This window comes from Urocitellus parryii, chromosome 5 (assembly GCF_045843805.1).
Source record: "Urocitellus parryii isolate mUroPar1 chromosome 5, mUroPar1.hap1, whole genome shotgun sequence".
Lineage (NCBI taxonomy): Eukaryota > Metazoa > Chordata > Mammalia > Rodentia > Sciuridae > Urocitellus > Urocitellus parryii.
In genome coordinates this window covers 175,343,113-175,365,690 of record NC_135535.1, presented here as the reverse complement: position 1 = coordinate 175,365,690, position 22,578 = coordinate 175,343,113, and the positions used below count along the sequence as shown (strand labels likewise).

The window sequence follows — 22,578 nt, the reverse complement described above, 5'->3', positions numbered from 1 at the left end:
ATGAATAACAGCAGCACCCTCATGGACCTTTACGGGCACCTCCGTTCTCTCCTCCTGCCGGAGGGGGAAGGGGCGCCTGAGGCGAACCCTGATGGTGAACCCGACCCGGTTACGAGTACCTGGGCGCCGAGCCTGTCGGGCACCATCTCTGATGTGACCCCTACTCCATCGCCCACTTGGAACACAACCCCGGATCTTGTCCTGGGCTGCGGGGAACAGATCAACTATGGCAGGACTGAGAAAGTTGTGATCGGTGCCATCCTGGCACTCATTACGCTTCTGACGATCGCGGGCAACTGCCTGGTGGTAATCTCCGTGTGCTTCGTCAAGAAGCTCCGCCAGCCCTCCAACTACCTGATCGTGTCCCTTGCACTGGCCGACCTCTCGGTGGCCGTGGCGGTAATGCCCTTTGTCAGTGTCACCGACCTCATCGGGGGCAAGTGGATATTTGGCCACTTCTTTTGCAACGTCTTCATTGCCATGGACGTCATGTGCTGCACGGCCTCAATTATGACTCTGTGCGTGATCAGCATCGACAGGTAAGCGCTGGGCCTCCTGGTCCTGGGGTCTGACAGTTGATGTGCTGTCAGCTAAGCCGCGTGCACTTTCCTGGGAGAAGCAAGCCAGACCTCTTCGTGGTATTAAGGGCTGAGCTTAAAATACAACCCCACAGGTATCAACCCTATACCAATCAAACAATTTCGGTGACAGCATACCCTATATACACTTTTAAAAGAAAAGCACGAAATATTCTAGTTTATAGTAGTGACGAAATTTAAGACCAAAGTTAAGAGTATTTTAAGCATTAGCAGCTCCACCCGGGGGTCCCTTGGCTTGATTTTCAGAAGGAAGGGATTTGATGCTCTCTGACTTGGCAAACCCATTCTGTGAGCAGTAGAGTCATTTCTTGCATTAAGGAATAAGTCCAAAAAGAAGCCATCCTGCTTCCTGATTGTGGGGGCTACTGTTTGGGCCAATGAAAGGACCTTGGCTGGTCCCAGAATGGGGTGTTACATATCTCAAAGGCTACACTTTTAGGATTGCTAATTCTGAATCTCCTTCTTGTTAAAGTCTGTTTTCAGTGTGTGGCAATGTTGTTTTCCTGCAAGCTCACTGACTGGAATCTTACTCTGTATATGAAAGGTTTGTTCTAGGCTTTCATTATATTCCCTGGGGGAGTTCTCTAGAGAACTCCCCCAGTGAACTCCCCCAGTGGAGTTCTGAAACAGTGGCTGACCATCTGTTAAGGATGCTGGAGAAAAATTGCTGTTTTGGGTGTCATATTAGTCTAGGAGATGTCCAGAGTTTCCTCAGATTTCAAGATTAAGGATTTTGAAATGCAGCTAATCTTTAGCCCTAGAAATATTATGCAATTGACGGCTTGAAGTAATTTCCATGCTGTTCCATCACAGAACAACTCTGTTTTATTTGAAACTGAAATATTAAATCTTAGTATTCGCACTCAGAATTCTGCTGGTGTTGTGTTTGATGATACAGAGAAATAAAACATTATTTATTTTCTTAGTGGTCCTATAGAACCTTTAAATATAGGAAAGACGAAAAATAATTGATGCTTCCGCATTTAAAATGACAGTGCCTCAAAGGATGGTCTAGCATGTAACTGAGATTTTCTTTCTTTTCCTTCTTGAAAATACTCTGTGTTTTGTTTATATTTGACTTGTTCCATTTTGCTACTTGACCAGGTTTTTCAATTCGTAAATAAAGAGAATGATAAGAAAGGGGATATTGTTTAAAAAAAAAAAAGGAAAGAGAGAAAGAAAAAAAGGAACACATTGTAGTTGCATTTAGTGATTTAGTTTTTTTTTTTTTTAAATGATTCTGTCATTTTATATATTGTGGCAGGAGCTTCTGACAGCAAACAAGGAATTTTTTTTTTTAAGAGAGAGAGAGAGAGAGAGAGAGAGAGAGAGAGAGAGAATTTTTTAATATTTATTTTTTAGTTTTCGGCGGACACAACATCTTTGTTTGTATGTGATGCTGAGATTCGAACCCGGGCCGCACGCATGCCAGGAGAGCACGCTACCGCTTGAGCCACATCCCCAGCCCCACGAGGAATTATTTTAAGTGTGGAGCAGGAACTGTATGTGTGAGAATACTGGCACCAAACTTGGCAGCTGAAGTTATGAATTACTGTAGTTAAGAATGACAAAAACATATGCATTTACAGTCTGGCTGTGGCAACAAAAATTAGAAGAGTATATTTAATACACATAATAAATATATGTATGAATTAAAAGAGCAGAAATCCCACTATTCAGCCACCCAAAACATTGGTTCTTCCATGAATGGAGCCCGGGTAAATGGACTTTAGTGTAATAAAATAAATGACAATTTATACTGCTAGTAATACATTTATAACCCTTTTTTTCATTTCATAATTGATAAATGATAGATAAATAGTACATTGTACTAACTTGTTTCCTAATACAGCCAGTGCTTCTGTTCCTGAGGACACGTTCGGGTTTGGCTGAGATCATACTGTGATTCCTGTACAGGAGCTAAAACCCTTCTTCACTCTTTGTGTGTGATTTAGCACCAACAGGAATGTCATGAATACAGAGAAGAGGTTAATTCTTCTTGGCAAGAATTTCTAATTTCTTCATTATGATAGTTGCAAATTATGATAATATAGGCATAGAGAATCTCTTTTTTTCCCCTATGAGTTGCCCTATTGGTGAATTTTGCTTAAAACTAATTTTAGAAGATTAGTGTATCATTTCTTTAGATAAAATGAAGAATTGACAAAAGTGGAAGAAACAAATTGATTTTCTCCTAATAACACACAATATTAAACATGAGAAAAAGGAAAATGCATTTGACATCTAGGCTGAATTATTTCTGAAAAGAATGTTTTCTTCAGTTCTCATGTGTGGCAGATGATATAAAGTGTGCTATGAAAATATGAAAAAATTATCTTTATTCATTCCCTCTTGAGTACCTAATATAGGTTGTACTATACTTTGTGCAGTACAGAGATGAATAACAATATCCTTGCTTTTTAACTTATATAATTAATTATATTGTGAGAATTTGGATACCTGTTGGGCATTTAACCTGGCTGAAGTGAAACCTCTGATGTTTCTTTGGGTGTCTAATTAGACTAGGAGAAACGTTTCTCAGGCTTTTGGCTAAGATCACATGTCAACAAGGAGATATGTGGGATGCCTTCTCAGGATTTTCTTCCAAATGCTCACCCCCCCCCCCTTTCAAATAATGATTCCTGTTCTTTGAAGAAGTAGCAGACATGAGAAGGGAACTTTCTTATTTTCCCACCACTAATGAACAGTCTTCCCTGAATCTGTTCTTTTTGTTTCTTTGCAGTTAAAAGGCAAGAAGACATTGTGTCCTATCAAAAAACAAACCACCTGAATTTTACAGTGCATCCCCTGTCCCTCTCAAAGACTTTGTTCCTGTATTGATTAGCTCATTCCTGTCTTAGCTTCTCATTTCTACTAAGTCAACTCAGGCTTCTGTCTTTAAGATTTGGTTTTACCTGTTCCTCTAATTACTGCGCAGCTTCACAGTTGAAGCTTCTCAAAGAATGGTGCCTACAACATATCTTTCCTTGCTTACTCTTTAGATAGATGAGTTTGATATTCACCACATTTATTGCAGTATTTGAAGTATTTTCCTAGTTCCACTTCTGTCCATCCCCTATCTGTTTCCTTTTAGAAGGTAGAATGTTCTATTTTTTTGAAATCTTAAGTGATGTAAAGTTTAGATATAACCGAATGGACAGATCTTAATTGTCCAATTCAATCCACAAAATTAATACTGCTTATCAAGTATAGACTATTTTTGTCACCCTAGAAAGTTTTCTTGTGCTCCTCCTGGAATCATCTTTTAAAAGCGGAAACCAAATTGCCTTTTATATATAGTTTTAAAACATGCAAAAACAGTTTTATATATTTTTCAGGGAAGCTTGGATAAGGAGTAAAAGTATAAAATAATGTGGAGTTTGATGGACATCACATTTAGGAATGTGGTTATTGCTGGTGGGGTGGGTGAAAATGTAATCAATCATATAATTACAATCATGTAAATTTTACTGGTAATCTTTTAAATCTTGATGCTAGATATGGCTTTATTCTTGGTATAGTTTTTGTATGTCTGAAATATAATTTTCAACTTTATTTTGAAATATACATAGAAAAATGTACAATCTTTTTTTTCTTCTCTGACTCTATGCTTTTATTATTTTTTATTTTTAATATATTTTTATTTATTTGTTTTAATTAGTTACACATGACAGTACAATGATCTTGTCATAGCATACATTTGAATCAGATGGGATATAATTTCTCATTTGAAAAATGTACAACCTTAAGTGTGGGTGCTTGATGAATTTCCACAACGTGAACACTTCCTTGTGAGCACATCCGTCAATGAAAAAGAACATTGTCAACCTTCCACAGGTCCCCTCTCCCTTTTTAATTTCTGATGTCCCCAGATATAACTATTGTCCTGACTTTTAACATCATAATAAAGTTTTACTTGCCAAAACTTAATATAAGTGGAATTATATAATATGTACTTTTTTGAATTTTGCTTCATTTGCTCAATATAATGTTTGTAAGACTCATCCACAGTTTTTAGCCTGTCAGTGGTTCATTCATTTTACAGCTGAATAGTATTCTGTTGTATGAATATGTTATAATTTGTTTATCAGCTCACCTCTAGATAGAAATTTGAGTTTCTAGTTTTTGATTATTACTTATAATGCTGCTCTAAACATGTATTTTTTTGTACAAGTAATTCTGTAGACATGCTGAAATGTCTTTTAGGTAAATATAAAGCTGAATAATAAGGTACTGTTGAGGATTTTAATTCTGTCTACCTCTTCATATCTTTTGCATTATCATTTTTCTGAAATTTAAGTCTATAGATTAAAAAATATATATTTTTAATAAATTTTGATTAAAGCAATGATTAATTAATATTTACAACATGTGTACTTTTCTCACTTCTTTGAATTTTCTACATTACCATGCTTTCATCTGTGATCATTTTCTTCTGTCCAGTTAGACTTCCATTAGCATTTTTTTAGTGACAGTTTGCTGGTGACAAATTTTCTCAATTTTTGCTTTTCTGAAAATGCCTTAAAAATTTAGAATACTTGGGACTCAATCTAACAAAAGAGGCGAATGACCTCTACAAAGTAAACTGCAGAACGCTAAAGAAATGAGAAATTATACCCCATTTGATTCAAATGTATGATATGTCAAGATCATTATATTGTCATGAGCAACTAATAAAAAAAAAGCAAATTATAATCATCATAGCAATCAGTAACAATGAAATAATGTGTCATTGAAATGCTGGGAGAGAATCTGAGTGATATAGTTATTTGTTAAGAGTATTGATAGGCCCAGTAGTGCTAATGGTCCAATATAAAAAATAACTCAAATGTTCTTGAAGCACACACCCTGACTGACTCACATAGATTCTGTATAATTCAGCAGCTGTATTTACAATTATAATGCATGATGTCAGGCAAAATAAAATTATAGTTAAATATCCATTGCAGTAACATGCTTCTGTGAACAGAAAGTTGAATGTAAAAGAAAATAGATTTTTTGAGATGCTTTAAAATATTCTGTGCTTAAAAGCAGTAAAGATTTTTATCATTCTGTTTATCAAAACTGTATAATTAATATCTGTGACATTCAAGGCATATGACCTCACCAAAATATTAATGAGGAGCAGGACTGTTATGTTGAGGAATGGGTAGAAGTATAGAAAAAATAAAAATGCATGTAATAAGCAGGTATTTAATCTGGATACTGGTATAATATAATAATAATAATAATTATATATATATATTCTACATTTATGTAATAAAACATTTTCATGCTGGTTCAAAAAAAAAAGAAATTGAAGAAGAATTAGAAGATGGAAATATCCTCCCATTTTCTTGGATAGGCAGAATTAATATTGTCAAAATGGCCATACTACTAAAAGTGCTATACAGATTTAATACAATTCCTATTAAAATTCCAATGATGTTCTTCATAGAAATAGAAAGAGCAGTCATGAAATTCATTTGGTAAAATAAAAGTCTCAGAATAGCCAAAGCAATCCTTAGCAAGAAGAGTGAAGCAAGAAGCATCAGATTACCAGACCTTAAATTATACTACTGAGCTATAGCAACAAAAACAGCATTGTATTGGCACCAAAACAAACATGAAGACCAATGGAATAGAATAGAAGACACAGAGATAAACCCACATGAAAACAATTCTCTCATTCTAGACAAAAGCACCAAAAACATATCTTGGAGAAAAAATAGTTTCTTCAGCAAATGGTACTGGGAAAATTGGCAATCCATATGTAGTAGATGAAATTAAACCACCATCTCTCACCCTGCATAAAACTCAACTGAAAATGCCTCAGTTTATCTTTCATTTAAAAATATTTTTGTGGAGCATAGAATTCTATATTTGTAGTTTTCCTGCAGCACCATAAAACATTTTTTCTGTTGTCTTCAGATATCCATAGTGTTGGTTGAAATATCAGCCATCAGCTAATATTATTATTACTCTTTTGAAAGTAACTTACCTTTTTGTCTCTGATTGTATTTAGGGCTTTCTCTTGGCGTTTAGTTTTATCATATTTCTCTGATGTCCCTAAGTCTGGAAGTATTGATTATTGTTTGCTTATTTATTGATAACCCTGCTTGAGGTTCTTAGTAATTTTTGTGTTTATGAATTGCTAACTTTTATTAGTTTGTTCTTGTCATTTCAGACACTGCTTCATTTGTCTCTCTTTTCTCTATCTTCAAATATACATATTTATACCTTTTATGCTTTATATATTTCATACTTTATTATTCTGCCATGTCTAATCTGTTGTTTAACTTTACCTACTGCAGTCTTCATTTCAGTAATTGAATTTTACAATTCTAGAAATCAAAAATCAAAAGACCAAAAGCTGCCAGAGTGCTGAGAGCCACAGCCAAGTCGGAATGGCCCCTGGCATTTTGCCAACAGTATTGGTTGACAGGCGAAGCATTACTATCCTCCTCGGCTGCTACTTTGGAGTTCTCGTGCTACTTTGGAGTTCTCGTGGGGATTCCCGGGGATTCCCGGAGAGTTCCCATTGGTTGGGGAAGTGCAGGAGGAGGGATTTCCGGAGGATATTTCTGGCTGCTGGTTCCTGGGGAGGAGCGTGTGTGGAGTGTGCTGGTGGAGTTCAGAAATAAAGTTTGTTCCTGCTTCAGTGGCTCGTGATTTGTGCCCAGCCAGACTGCGGCATTTGGCGGTCCGTACGGGGAATGCCTGAAGCTCGGGGGTAAGTGAAATTGCTCGCCCCTAAGGGAAGGCGAGAGAATGGGTGACAGTTTCAAAAAACAATGTGTTCTTGTTTTGATTTGTTTTGTTTTTGTTTCAAGCTGCCTATCCCTAGAAATTTCTCAGGCAAACTGGGAAAAATGGTTGGCTCAAGGTTTGAAGTTGTTCTCCCCTGAGGAAGAGATAGAAATAGACCACAAATGCACATGTCAAGAAAATAGGAAAATTGATACAACGATTTTTCGTTCCGTTTTTGTTTCATTTTGTTTTGGCTTTGTTTTGTGTTATCTTATTGGGTTGCATTATCTTTATAGTGGATTAGAAATTAGTAAAAAACAAACTGAAAGAGTGTTAAGTAAATTGTTAGAGATTCAGACCATGGAGAATGACATTTTAGATCAAGTAAAAGAGAAGGTCTCTCGAGCTAGTCAGATAGAGGAAGAAAATTTAAAGGAAGAAAGCTTAGAGGAGAAACAGCTATTAGTGAAAAAGCTACAACTGGAGGCTGCTACTAACACCGTTCTATCACCAGAGGGCGTAATTCAACCAACAGCTCCACCTATAGAGACAGCTGAGTGGCCCTCAACCCCGGTAGTTGATAGATAGGATCCTGAGATAGGACCTCAAAGATTAGCATGCCCTGTACTTGAGCAGGCAGGAGGGCAGCAAATTCACAGTGCTTTAAATTTCAAAACAGTGAAGCAGTTAAAGGAGGCTGTAACAACCTATGGTCCTCAAGCACCCTTCACTGTAAGCATGGTCGAATCCATTACCAACTTGGACATGACGCCAGCAGATTGGGCTAGCATGTGTAAATCTGTGCTAAATGGAGGACAATATTTGTTATGGAAGGTTGCCAATGAGGAATTTTGCACGGAGACGGCTAGGCGAAGTGCAGCAGCCGGTTACCCTCAAAGAAATCTAGATATGTTGTTAGGAAAAGGACCTTATGAGGGTCAATGGCAACAAATTGAATATGATCCTGCTATATATGCACAAATTGCTGCAGACACAGTTAGAGCATGGAAGACTTTACAAGGACATGGAGATTTACAAGGTCAATTATCTAAGGTAATACAGGGAGCTAATGAACCTTACCCTGAATTTGTAGATAGGCTTATTCAAACAGCTACCAGAGTTTTTGGGGATACAGAACAAGCAATGCCATTAATTAAACAACTGGCTTATGACCAAGCAAATCGTTGGTGCAGAGAGGTCATTAGACCATGGGAACATGGAGATTTAAACACATATATTAAATTATGTAGAGACATTAATGAACAAGTGCAAGTCTTGGTAGCTGCAGTATAACAGGCTTTAGATGCCAGGCCAAAAACAGGCTACAATTGTGAACAAAAAGGACATTTTAAAAGGAATTGCCCCATAGGAGGAGGGTTTAACAAAGTTAGGTATCAAAGGAGTAGAATACTGGGTATTTGCCCACAATGCCATAGAGGGAGACATTGGGCTAATGAATGCCGTTCTCAAACTACCATAGAGGGTACTCCATTATCAAAAAATGGACAAGGACCAGGTGTTTACCCACAATATCATGGAGAAAGGCATCAGGCTCCACTGCCAAAAAATGGACAGGGGGCCCAATGCTCTGGGGCCCATGACCACAAATACACAAGGCACTGGAGCAACCCAGAAACACCATGGAGGAACCCAGCAACACCATCAGGGTAGTGCCTAGGACACATTATCCATCAGATCTCTCATCAGACAAACCAGAGGGAGCGCAGGGTTGGATATCTGCACCTCCGCCAGAGCAGTACTAACTCCAGAGATGGGAGTTCAAATCATTCCTATAGGAGTAAAAGGACCTCTTCCCCAAGGAACAGTAGGCTTATTGCTAGGACGCAGTTCTTCTACTCTAAGAGGACTTATGATAAGTCCTGGGGTAATTGATCCCAATTACGAAGGTGAAATAAAAATTATAGCTAGTTCTCCAAAGGGTATATCAATAGTTTCACCAGGAGATAGAATAGCACAGTTACTAATAATACCAAGCCTACATGATAAATTTTCCAGTCGTACTGTAGAAAGAGGTTCCAGGGGATTAGGCTCCACAGGTATAGATTGGGCTATTCTGTCTTTAAATTTAGATTCTCGCCCAATGCTAAACTAAATATTCAAGGACATGAATTTAATGGGCTACTGGATACAGGTGCAGACCTTATCATCATATCTCGTCAAGAATGGCCAAAACATTGGCCATTACAACAAGCCACTCAAATGCTTTGAGGCCTAGGAGTGGCAACTAATCCCCATAGAAGTGCAATGGTATTAGATTGGAAGGATCCTGAAGGATGTGAAGGAACTATACAGCCATATGTGTTGAATCATCTTCCTATAAATTTATGGGGACGAGATGTCCTAGATCAATTAGGTTTGACATTAACAAATAACATCAATCCAAATGCGCCCACTATTAGGGCTAGACAAGGTTTCAGGAAAGAAAAAAGATTAGGAGAACAAGAACAAGGTATAGCAGCACCAATTCAAATAGATCAAGGAATAAATAGACATGGATTCGGTTTTCAGAAGGGGTCACTGAGGCAATAAAAATTTCTTGGAAATCAGAAAGACCAGTATGGGTTCCTCAGTGGCCCCTGACTAAAGAAAAGATACAAGCAGCCCATAACCTGGTCAAACAACAATTAGCGGAGGGACATATACAACCTTCCGTATGTCCCTATAATACTCCCATTTTTGTCATTAGAAAGAAATCTGGTAAATGGAGATTATTGCAAGATTTAAGAGCCATTAATAATGAGATGGTTATTATGGGACCTGCTCAATCAGGGATTCCTCAAATGTCTGCTTTGCCAAAAATCTGGTACGTTTTAGCTATAGATATTAAAGATTGTTTTTTTTTTTTCAATTCCAATTCATCCTGAGGATAGTCCATGTTTTGCATTTACTATCCCTGCACTGAATCATGAAGGTCCTGATCAGAGATATGAATGGAAAGTACTCCCTCAAGGGATGGCTAACAGCCCAACTATGTGTCAAATTTATGTTAACAAAGTAATCCAGCCACTTAGAAATCAAAATCCTGAACTATGAATATTTCACTATATGGATGATGTATTATTAACACACAAAGATAAAAACACATTGCTAGAATGTTATGCCACACTTACAAATTTATTAAAAAATTATAATCTAGAGATAGCGATAGATAAAGTACAATTAAATTTTCCAATTAATTATTTAGGAGTTCTATTATCCTCAACCATGGTCCATCCACCAAAAATTCAAATACAAGTAGATCAACTCAAATCACTTAATGACTTTCAAAAGTTATTAGGAGACATAAATTGGATAAGGCCTTATCTAGGTATTCCAACAGGAGAATTGGGACCTTTATTTGATATCCTAAAAGGTCCATCAGATCCAAATTCACCCCGAATGTTGACGCCTGAAGCAAGAAAGGCATTAAAAATTATTGAAACATATATGGAAAATATGCATTTGGATAGAATTGATATAAGTTTGCCTTTATTATTTATTGTAATACCAACAAAAAATATTCCTACAGGAGTATTTTGGCAAGAAGGTCCATTATTGTGGATACATTTATCTTATTCTCCTAACACTATTCTTACTAGGTATCCTGAGGCTGTAGGACAATTAATACTCAAAGGAATAAAAGCAGCAAAAGGAGTGTTTGGAATTTCTCCCAATAAAATTATTACTCCATATACTATGGATCAAATTGATGAATTAGCTAATGAGTTAAATACTTGGGCAATAATCATGTGCAAATCTAATGTTTCATTTGATAATCACTTACCATCTAATCCTTTGATGTCTTTTTGGTCTTCGCATCCTATAGTTTTTCCAAAAGTGACAAGAAAAACCCCTATCATGAATGCTCCAAATGTATTCACTGATGGGTCAAATAATGGTACAGCAGCAGTTCTTACCCCTGATCAAACTTTTACATTTTTAGTACCCAAACAATCAGCTCAAAAGATAGAGCTTAATGCAGTTTTACAAGCTTTTGTGATGTTTAAAGATTCTGTATTTAATTTATTTTCTGATAGTCAGTGTATAGTTAATGCTATAGTATCCCTTGAAGATGCTGGTAGGATTTCCCCTTCCTCTGCTGTTTTCTCTTTTTTTTTCCCACTATACAAAGTTTAATCTGGGACAGAAAAGATCCATTCTTTATAGGACATATCAGAGCACATACAGGATTGCCTGGAGTCCTTAGTTTGGGCAACGATTTAGCAGATAAATCTACACATGACATACATATTTTCTCTACACTAGAAGAAGCTACAAATTTTCATAAAAGTATCCATGTCAATGCTAATACTTTACAAAAGCATTTTAAAATAACTAAGGAATAAGCTAGACAAATAATAGAACAATGTCAAAATTGTGTGACCTTTTTATCACAAGTTAATCGTGGAGTTAATCCAAGAGGACTGATACCTAACCATATTTGGCAGATGGACGTCACACACTTGCCAGAATTTGGAAAGTTAAAATATTTGCATGTTACAGTTGATGCTTCTTCCGGATTTTTGATGGGCTCCCTTCATGCCAGAGAAAAAACTAAAGATATTGTAGCTCATTGCTTACAAAATTTTGCCACTGTGGGCATTCCAAAACAGTTAAAAACAGATAATGGTCCTGGCTATACCTCTACCTCTTTTAAACAATTTTGCTCATCACTTGGCATTACTCACATAACAGGAATCCCACACAATCCACAGGGACAAGGCATAGTTGAAAGAGCTCATCAAACTATTAAAATGTACTTATTAAAGCAAAAAGAGGGAATTGGAAAGGGGTATATATCCCCCAAAGATAAACTTAAAAGAACACTTTTTTACTCTAAACTTTTTAAATTTGGATTCATCAGGGCTTAGTGCTGCGGAAAGGCATATGTGTCCAAAAAATGTACATAAGCCTAAGGTACTTTGGAAGGATATTCTAACAGGACAATGGAAAGGTTCTGACCCAGTGATTGTCTGGCGTCGGGGTTCTGTTTGTGTGTTTCCACAGGGAGAACAACAGCCGAATTGGATTCCAGAGAGACTAACCAAAGTGATTTCTAAAGACCAAAAAGAAGATGATTTGACTCAAATCCATAACAGCTGATATCCAGAACTCCAGCTTGGCTATTCTTACATCTGCGACAATGATTAACCAGGATGCTTTTTTCAATATCTATTTTATTATTGCATTTTTCCACATCATAAAGTTCTATTTTATTTTTTGAGCTCATACAGACCTAGGTTAATGTTTTTCTGATCAGTTTTATTTTTGACTGTGGAGTTCTTAAATATTGCAATGGAGATTTCACCTGTGTAAAGCTACAAGGCCTTTACTATTGTCTTATGTGTTGTATGTTTGTGTGCACACTTCTGTTTTGTGTTGTATGTCTGTGTGTATGTCCATATATCATATATGAGGAGCGCTCATGAAAAAATGGATCCGAATTTTTTTATTCATGTGATTTTAATGGTTTAATTTAAATTGGGTAAACAGCTGTTCAGGATTTTTTAAATATGTGAACAAATAAGGAGGTTAACAGATCTGTTTGTTTACTTTCGCCTTTCCTTTTCATTATATTTAATAATTCTGTTCAGGATAATGTAAATTTTTCAGAAAATTGTTTTCTTAGTGCCTGTTAGAATGTTACATAATTTTTTTTTTTAGCATCATTGCCAGAATTCCTATCTTCATCCTAGTGCCGGTGAAGACAAAGATAAAACCAAACTACAGCTTCTTTGATGGCTATCACTGTAAACTGTATAAACTGATGCATCAATGAATAATAACTCAACAAGTAATGCTCAATCAAGGAGTCGATTTACTTTGGGAGGAAATGGACATATTGATAGATTCCTCCGCTATGAACTGCTTGCAGAACTTGCCTGGACTAGGTATCACTTGTATATATTGTGAACTATCTGTTGGTGCAGCAAATTGTGGTAATGCTGGAGTATCTTTGCTGATGGTGTCACCGGTGGTACAATTTTTCAAAGGAGCCGTCAATTGGTTTGATGTCGTGGCATTTCTGTATCCTCCTCCCTTCTGCTAGTGATGGTCTAAAATTTGGGGGTCAACAGAGGTGAGGCAAAGAACCTCACCCCCCACTGGCACCAAGGCCAAATTTGGGGGCCAACAGAGGTGAGGCAAAGAACCTCACCCCCCACTGGTGCAAAGGCCAAATTTGGGGGTCAACAGAGGTGAGGCAAAGAACCTCAACCCCCCCCCCCCCCACACACACACACTGGTGCAAAGGCCTATCCACAAATATGGCTGTATGCTGTACCGGTAGTCAGTGATGGGTTTGATGCAATTGCAGTGGTACCAACCTAAGACAGGAGGCTGACGCCTTGAGGTCAGCCCATCTGATGATGGGTAAGGACCATATGTTGTATTGGACAACCTAACAGGCACGGTCCCTAAGCCACATTGCTTGTTGTTTAATTAAACAGAAGGGGGGAGATGCTGAGAGCCACAGCCGAGTCGGAATGGCCAACAGTATCGGTTGACAGGCGAAGCATTACTATCCGCCTTGGCTGCTACTTTGGAGTTCTCGTGCTACTTTGGAGTTCTCGTGGGGATTCCCAGGGATTCTCAGAGAGTTCCCATTGGTTGGGGAAATGCAGGAGGATATTTCTGGCTGCTGGTTCCTGGAGGAGCCGCATGGTGTTGGGGAGGAGTTCCCGGGAGCGTGTGTGGAGTGTGCTGGTGGAGTTCAGAAATAAAGTTTGTTCCTGCTTCAGTGGCTCATGATATGTGCCCAGCGAGACTGCGGCACCAGAGTGAAACAGCAAAAAGGCAAGAGAAATGGGGCTGTCAATGCCCTTTTAGAAGGGAGAGGCAGAATTCAAGGGTATTTTTTTAGCCCACCCCTAAGATAATCAATAAGCTTAAGGAGAAGGCACAGAATGACAAAAATAGAGCCCAGCTAAATCCAAAGGGAAAGTCTTATGGAAAGAGGAAAGAGAGTTAAAGGAATAGAAAATTCAAGATGGGGAACATTGGATTGTGTAGAGGTTGGACAACACTTCGTCCTGAAGACAAAGCTACTCTCATACATGAAAGCACATTCCAGGCAGAAACATATTATTTGCAGGATTTGTCCACAGGGTTTTAACCATGAGTCAGCATTACCTTTGTGCCATAGGAGACACACAGGAGAGAAGACCTGTGAGTGCACAGAGTGTGGGCAAGGCTTTGACAATAAATCACACCTTGTTGTACACCAGATGACACATGCAGGGGAGAAGCCCTTTGTGTGCAAGGATTGTGGGCAGGCCTGTACCAGGAGATCAGACCTTGCTCTGCATGATAGACCACTCAGGAGAGAAGCCTTATGGATGTCAGGTGTGTGGAGGAAGGTTTAGGGATAAGTCATACTACAATAAGCACTTGAAGACAAAGGTTGTGGAGAAGCCCTTTGTGTGCAAGGAGTGTGAGTGAGCCTGTACCAATAACTCAAATTTCACCTTGCATGGGAGAACACACTTAGGATGCCAGGAGTGCTTAGGATGCCAAAATCACACTTTGTCACACCCCAAAGGACATAATCAGGTGAGAAGCTTTGTGTGCAGGCAACGTGAGGAGAGTTTTAGCTTGAAATCAAATCTCAGACACCAGAGGGCACATTAAGGAGAGAAAACTTTTTGTGTAAAGAGTATGGACAAGGCTTCCACCAGAGGGCACTCAGGGGAGAAGGCTTATGCATGAAAGGAATATGGACAAGGCTTTATTCAAAAGACAACCCGCTTGGAATGAGATGGGCATCATTATCCAAATTACGTGTATGAAGACACAAATGATGTAAATATACTTTGTATACAATCAGAGATATGAAAAATTGGGCTCTATATGTGTAATATGAATTGTAATGCATTCCTCTGACATATATAACAAATCAGAATTAAAAAAAAAAGTCAACCCTTTTGTTCCACCAGAGGACACACTCAGGGGAGGAACCTTTTGTGTGCAGACAGTGTGAGCCAAGTATTGGTGTAAAGAAAAATCTCCTTAGACACCAGAGGAAACACTCTGGGGAGAAATATTGTGTGTGTAAAGAGTCTGGGAAACCCTATACCAGTAATTCAAGCCACATTGTGCATGAAGGCACACACTTAGGAGAGAGTTCTTTTGGGTGCCTGGAGTGTGAGCAAATGTTTAGCAATAAGTTATCCCACAAAAACCCTTGAAGTCCCTTAGTTGAGAAGTGCTTTTTGTGCAAGTATTGTGGGCATGGCTTCAACTTGACCTGTGACCTAGGGGTCCTATGGTGTATGGTGAGATATGCATATCTCACCATACACTAGAGGACACCCTCAAGGGAATAACTTTGCTTCATTACAAAACTGTAGCCAATGTACCATTTGTTCATGGGTATATTATGAAGGTAGAAAGGACCCAGAGTACTCCAGACAACTTGAATGTGACCCTAGTATCTCCAAGAGATTCTCAGAGATCAAGTAAAGATTTGAAGGACAGAGGAGTCAGGTGAAGGGGTGGGGTTTGGGGTTCCCTGGCTTTTTGGGAAAATAAGGTCTCTTTGCTCCTGAGAACTTTTTCCCATTGTATTTGTACCAGTCCACACTTCTCAAAGACTACTCTTAGCCAGTGACCGCAGAGCAGGGCTACTAGGGCAGGCCTGTTTTGGACATTCTCACAACCTCCTTTAACCGCATAGCAGCCCATGGTGACTTTGCCAGTTCTTCCTTCCATCTTTCCTCCCCCCCCCCCAGTGGCTCTCCCCACCTTCCTTCATGTTATGGTTTGAATGCTTTGTCTCCTCCAAACTTCATGTTCAAACAAGTGCCAATGAAATATGTAACAGTACTGAGTGGGGTCTGTGGGAGGTGGTTAAGTCACAAGGATGGGGCCCTTGTGAGTGCAATTCTGTGCACTTATAAAATGGCTTGATGGAGTGAATTCACCAATGGCCCTTTCACTTGCTGCCTGTGAAGACACATGGTCCTCTCTTTCAATGAGTGCAGCATCAAGGCACCATCGTGGTGGTAAGCAGCCCTCACAAGGACAAGGAGCTCTTGAACTTGGGTTCCCAGACTCTTAAGACTGAAAGAAAATGAATTTCTGTTCTTGATGAAAAAAAAATCAACTTGAATCTCTAAAATTTGAAATGATACATATGTATATCAATAGTATAAGGGATAAATAAATTGTGGTATATTTACATAATACTATCCAGAAATAGTTATCAAACTTGAGCATGCAATGGAACTACCTGGAGAGCTTATTAAAACACAAATTGATGTATAATTTAGATTAGATTTCAGATATTGCATCATATCTTAAGTCAATATTTTGGGGTCACAAACATAATGCTGAGCATAAGAAACAAAGTATTAAAAATACATACATGTGATCCCATTTACATAGAATTTGAAATAAACAAACAACATTGTTTAGGGATGTACCCCCAAAATAATGTAAATAAGATGAAGGAAATATATATCTTGAGAACTAGGATAGCAATAACTTCTAGGTGAGAAGGAAATTGTGATCATAGAGGCATGTCTCTGAGGTGGTATAATGTCCTGTTTCTTGACAAGAATGGTAATTACATGAGGGTTTGCTTTAAAACTATTGTTAACACATCCATGAATATTATAGGCACTTCCCAGCATATGCATTTTGTTTTATAATAAAAGAGACAAAAGTAGTTATTTGATGACATCTTGTGAAGTGTATATTTGGATCTGTATTAGACGCATGATGAATCTGAGCAGATATAGTTATTTTTTAATGCTATCAGCAAATGTTTGTGTTTAGCTTCATGTATGAGGGCAGGGGTCCTCTTTGGGTTATTCACAGTTACAGGAACTCATCTGGCTTATTTTCAAGAGCCGTAATATTTAGTTATTCTGACTGATGTCTGGCTGAAGTCTTGCTTCCTCACCTGGTACTATGACTCATTCCCTTTGATGGTATGAGTTCTGCTGTTGGTTTTCATTCTGCCGTGATGAGCAGTTGTAGGGGCATTCTGACTTCTCCAAATAGCCTTTCTCTTCGAAGGAAGTCATCTGTGCTCATCATGTCTGAACTTTTTTGCAGCTTGTATTTAGGTTTTAAGAATGGACAGAATCCTCTTACAGCTTTGCCTTGAGAAGGTAAGAATGAAGAGAATAGGCATTTCTGCTTTGTTCTTTCCAGGAGACAACACTTCCCACAAACAACTTCAGTTTTCTTCTTCTGTTAACTAACAAGAAGAAACACCTCAGGGGAGAAATGGTAACAGCTAATAGATGTTTATTGCTTTATTGTTCACAGACCACTTTCACTTGCAGAAATCTCCTTTGAGCCTCCCTGTGGAATTGTGAGGTGTACATTATTCATTCTACTTAATATGGGAGAAACTAGAGACTCAGAGAGCAGAAGTGACTTGTTTAAGGACATATAGTTTGTTTGGATGGAACTGTGCTAAAACTATTCAATCACCAGGTTTCTTATATACATATATATACTTAAAGAAGATAGCAAAAGCTTAAACATGGGCCATTTTGGAGCTAAGTCTTAGATCTTAAAAGAAATTGACTGATGATGAAAAGGCTGGAGAGCAGCCCAGAAAGGGAAGAGCACATGGAGGTAGTGAATCTGCCTAGTAATCTCAGACAAAGGAAGCAGGCTAGCCTTCTGAGTGAGAGAATAGCCTCAGAGAAGGGAGTCAGTGGGTCTCTACCCCTTGCAATAGATACTGATGGTTGCTTAATCCCAACCTCCATCTTCTTCCTATGGGAATCCCTATTTTTGCCTGGAGATATGGCTGCTCTGAATAAAGAGAGCAGTTCCTAGATTCCTTTCTAGCTAAGTGTGGTCATAGTACTAAATTTGGGCCCAAGAGATGTTAGTGACACTGTGTTTTGGCTTTCTGGGGACTTCCTTCAAGATGATTGGTGCATGTGCTCTTCTTTTTTGTCCTTTCCCTCACCTGTTGCCTGGAATATGGACATGGCAGATAGAGCTCTGGCTTTGATAAACTTGGAGGATTAATAATAAATGTTACCATTTATTAGTCGAACCTTCAGCTACATGCTGAATGTCTTATTTAATCTTCACAACAACCCCATGGGTTAGGGCCTGTCCTTCCCATGTCTCTATCTTACAAATAAGGAAAGGCTTAGAGAATAATCAGTTATCCAAGGGAACCTGGAATCTTGAATCAAACCTGGAAGTTTCAGAGATTGTGTCTTACCCCTTAATCTTTACCAGAGAAGATAATGGACATTACTGTCTGTTTATGGTAAATCGTATATCCTCTTTAAAGATGAAAATCAAATAGGTTATGTAGTTATGGAGGACCACCTATAGACATGAAGTCCTTGGGGGCAGGAACATCTTAGTCATCTCTCTTAGCTTGAAACATCCTTTACAGTGAGCAGGGGTGGGGTGTGGAGGGGAGCTATCCTTGGTGTACATGTGGGTCCACATATATTCATACTTGTCCAGAAGTTCCACTCTTGACATGCCTGAGGTCAGGTTGTCCCTTCAACTGTGTCTATTCATTATTATCCATGCTAGTTACTCCCTGGAAAAATGGCTGGTTGGATTCAGCCAATGGAGAAGGATAACTGAGCCAGGGAAGGATAAATGAGGGTGAAGGAGCGGTCACCCCCAACTGCCTGCCTGTAGAGCCAACTTGCACTTGCTGTGCCCCTTGACTAGAAGTCACTGCTGTCTTATTGTGGCTCTCTTGTGGCATGATTCCTTCCTTTTGGGTCCTGTATGTGACCCCTTCTCTCCTCCTTATGGGTCTGGGATGTTCTCTTGTTGCTGCATTCTCTCCTCCATGGATTCCCAAATCTCCATGAGTGGTTTCCCTGAATTATTCCAATTTGTATGTGCAATCTGTTTCTTCCTGGAAGCTTGATTGATAATTTTTGAGATTGCATAGTCCAACCTTCACATTTTGTGCAGATCTTTCATTATGCAAAACAATGTAGTTCTCTTCGCCCAACCCCTCATCAGACTAGCCAGGAACTTCTCTTTCACAGCCTAAGGTTTATGTCTTCCCAAACAAAGGAATGACTTATTCTGAGGTGAATTTTGCACTTTCCCAGAATGCAGAAGCAGCTTGAAAGTATATCTTTCTTTTTTTTTAAAATAGATTTTCCTTCCTCATAAAAGTCAGTGTGGTTATGATTAATAAAATGTAAATTTACTTAAGAACATTTAAGCTATCATAGTAGCTTTTTGTCACTCTGTATTTTTTCAATCAACTGATACTAAAAGTATAATTACTACTAAGTGTGGGTTTGAAAAATGTTTTGACATTTGAAAGGGGTCCTCATTTTTAAAAAAGAATGGAATCCCTGGGCTAAACATTTTAGCTTATGTGATCAATGCTGCTGGAATTGTGCCCCTCCTGAGTGTTGCAGGAAGCTAGTTGGTGCCATTCTAAATGAGGATCCTGGCCTGTAGTCTGCGATGGTACTTGGGGTTTTGTGTCTGGGATATGCTTGGAGGAATAATGCTGAATTGAAGCCATCTCAGGAACCAAGAGGACAGTTAGGACTGGGGGGAGGGTTCCAGAAGTAGAAACCTGGTATCAGACTAAGCATTTGAGGGGCCAATTTGAGGTTCTAACATGGCTTCTGTTGCTTGAGCAAAAATAGAGAGAAAACAAATCATGCTTTGAGCATTGTGTAAAGCTTGTGTCCTCATTTAATCCATTAACTATCTTCCCAGGGAGAATTCATATCCTTTTTACAGGTAGAAAAATTGAGGTTCCGAGTCCTGAAACATATGGTCCATAAGGGGATAAGTTTCTCATTCTCAGAGCATTGGCACTCTTTGTGTCAAAGTTGTTCATGTGGAAACCTTCAATGTTGTAAACACCTTTCCAAAACAGGAAGAGAGGAGAAGGAGATTTCAAGTTACTACAATGCATGACCCCAGAGAACAACATTAAAACTCCTACTCTGTTTTCTTAGTGTAGTTTTTCATTTAGATTATCGTTATTTTTGGTACAATTCTAACAAGGTTGCTTATCTGCCTTCCCAGTTGTCAGATTAGAAGCAGAAAATTAGAAAAGGAATATGAGTTGCTCATGGCAGGCACATTAAAACAGCAAAAAGTTGGAGCCAGAGTTTCATAGTGGAGGAGGAAGGTAGTTTCCTGCTTTCTAAAATGAGTGGGTTGAACAGATTAATCTCTGAGGTCCCTTCCAGCTCTAAAAATTCAGTGTGTTTAAGATAAAAAGCTATAAAAAGCTGTAGAAGAACACATAAGAATGAAAAAAATCCTAGAAATCTAGACCCAATATGGGAAAAATAATCCTAGATTGCTGTTCCTGTGGGTATAACTGTGTCATAGTGCTGTACCTGATGTTTGTAATAATGACACTGAGTCATCAGGGGAAGATGGGGTTTTGTTTTGTAGAAACTGTTTCAGAATGCAAGAAAGCAACAAATTACTTTTGGAGAGTTTCACTCAAAAGTGCAAATCAAAATTTTTGCTGCATAAACATCCACTGATTGGGAAATTTGCTTTGAAGATTTTTTACATTTAGTTCTCTAATGATTTTTGTTGTCATATTGTATTTAGGTTTACTATATACTAAGATTATTATGCTATCATTTCTTATGCCAACACCTTGCTGTTTTAATTTCTCTAATATCTGATAAGAACATTTCATTTCCTTTTCAAAATTTCTTGGATAATGTCATCTAAGTATTTTTCCAGATTAATTTAGGAACCATTTGATTCATTCTAAGTAAACAAATTTCCTACTGATTTCAGTACAATTTTTTTTATCCACTTTCATTTTTTAATGAATGCAATAGTCTGTATGCTTTATCTGAAGATACTAATTATATTTTTGAAAAACTAAACTGATTGTAAAGTCTCTCCCTATTTGCTGTAATCATCCTTCTTTCTCTGGTGTGTGGTCTTGCTGTTGTGTTTTCGATCTCATTTTGGTGATTCTGGTTTTGTTATATGGTTGGGGCCCATCTCATTTTTCTGTTAATGGGGTTTTCCTTAAGCAACAGTCTCCAGTGAATATAAAAGAGGGTAAGATGCATCTCCAGCCGGGGGTTTTGTTAGTGCCATGGGGAGTAGAGAAGAGTGGAGTGTGGCAGAATTTCCTATCTCTTTGCTGCTGTGACAACTGCCCTCATCCTCATAACACTGTTGATTTCCTGGGGTGCCTTTATCCACCAGTTGCAAGTGTGGAGTACCCCTAGAGATCTTCCTGGTCTTTTGCAGTCATTTTATCTGAGCATTTTTAGCTGTGTTCCTTTTTCAATCTGATCCAGTCTACTGTTGACTTTTAAGGAATTCCTTATGATTTTTGGTCCATTCTTTTTTAAAATCTTATTTTTTTGATGGGGTTTTTTTTTTTTTTGTCTTTTTTTGGAACTCAGGGTCGAACCCAGGACTTTGCAAATGCAAGGCAGACGCTTTGCCCCTGAGCTACATCCCAGCCCACTTTTTGGTCCATTTTTGCTTTCTATTACTATTATGAATTAAAACAACTATCTTTGCACATCAAGGAATTGGTGTACAAGGGTTGGAGCACATTATACAATGGTCTATCATTTCAAGCAGATTTTATTACTATTTAGAAGAGCTTTTAAAAAAAAATTGGTTACTATTATTAAATTTATTTTTACCGTGTATAGTGCATATGATTTTTGTTAGACATATTGGTATATGCTTCTATTACATAAGTGATTTCCTAACATTAAACTTTTCTTGCATTCCTTAGATTAATCAATGGTCATTATTAGTGATTCTTTTAGCTTATTTTAAATTCTGTCGGCATGTTATTATAGATTTTTACATCTCTATTCTATTGTTAGTCAGCTTTTTGTTACTGTAATAAAATACCTAAGACAATCAACCTAAAATGAAGGAAGGGTTATTTTGGAGGTTTTAGTCCCTGGTCAGCGATGAGGCAGCACATCATGGTAAAAGTAAGTTACAGATTATCTTTGGTTGTGAAATGATATCTCATTATGTTTTTTTTTTTTCAAAAATTTTTTAGTTGTAGATGGACACAAGATCTTTGTTTTATTTATGTATTTATTTATTTATTTATTTATTTATTTATTTATTTATTTAATGTGGTGCTGAGGATCGAACCCATTGCCTCACACATGTGAGGCAAGCACCCAGTCACTGAGCTACAGTCGGAGCCCCTCATTATGGTTTTGATTTGCATGTCACAAATACTTAGTGATATTGAGATCTTTTCATATGCTTATTGGGCATTTGTACATTTTCTTTGAAGAAATGTCTAAGT

The 22,578-nt window shown here is 38.0% G+C and overlaps 1 protein-coding gene across 1 annotated transcript in view; it reads left to right on the top strand.

Moving 5' to 3' along the window:
• Htr7 (5-hydroxytryptamine receptor 7) overlaps window positions 1-22,578 on the top strand; it is a 46,158-nt gene continuing 23,580 nt past the window's right edge. Inside the window, exon 1 of the mRNA XM_026397389.2 lies at window positions 1-539. Within this exon, the coding sequence (XP_026253174.1) occupies window positions 1-539 (539 nt within the window). The remainder of the gene's footprint in view (window positions 540-22,578) is intronic.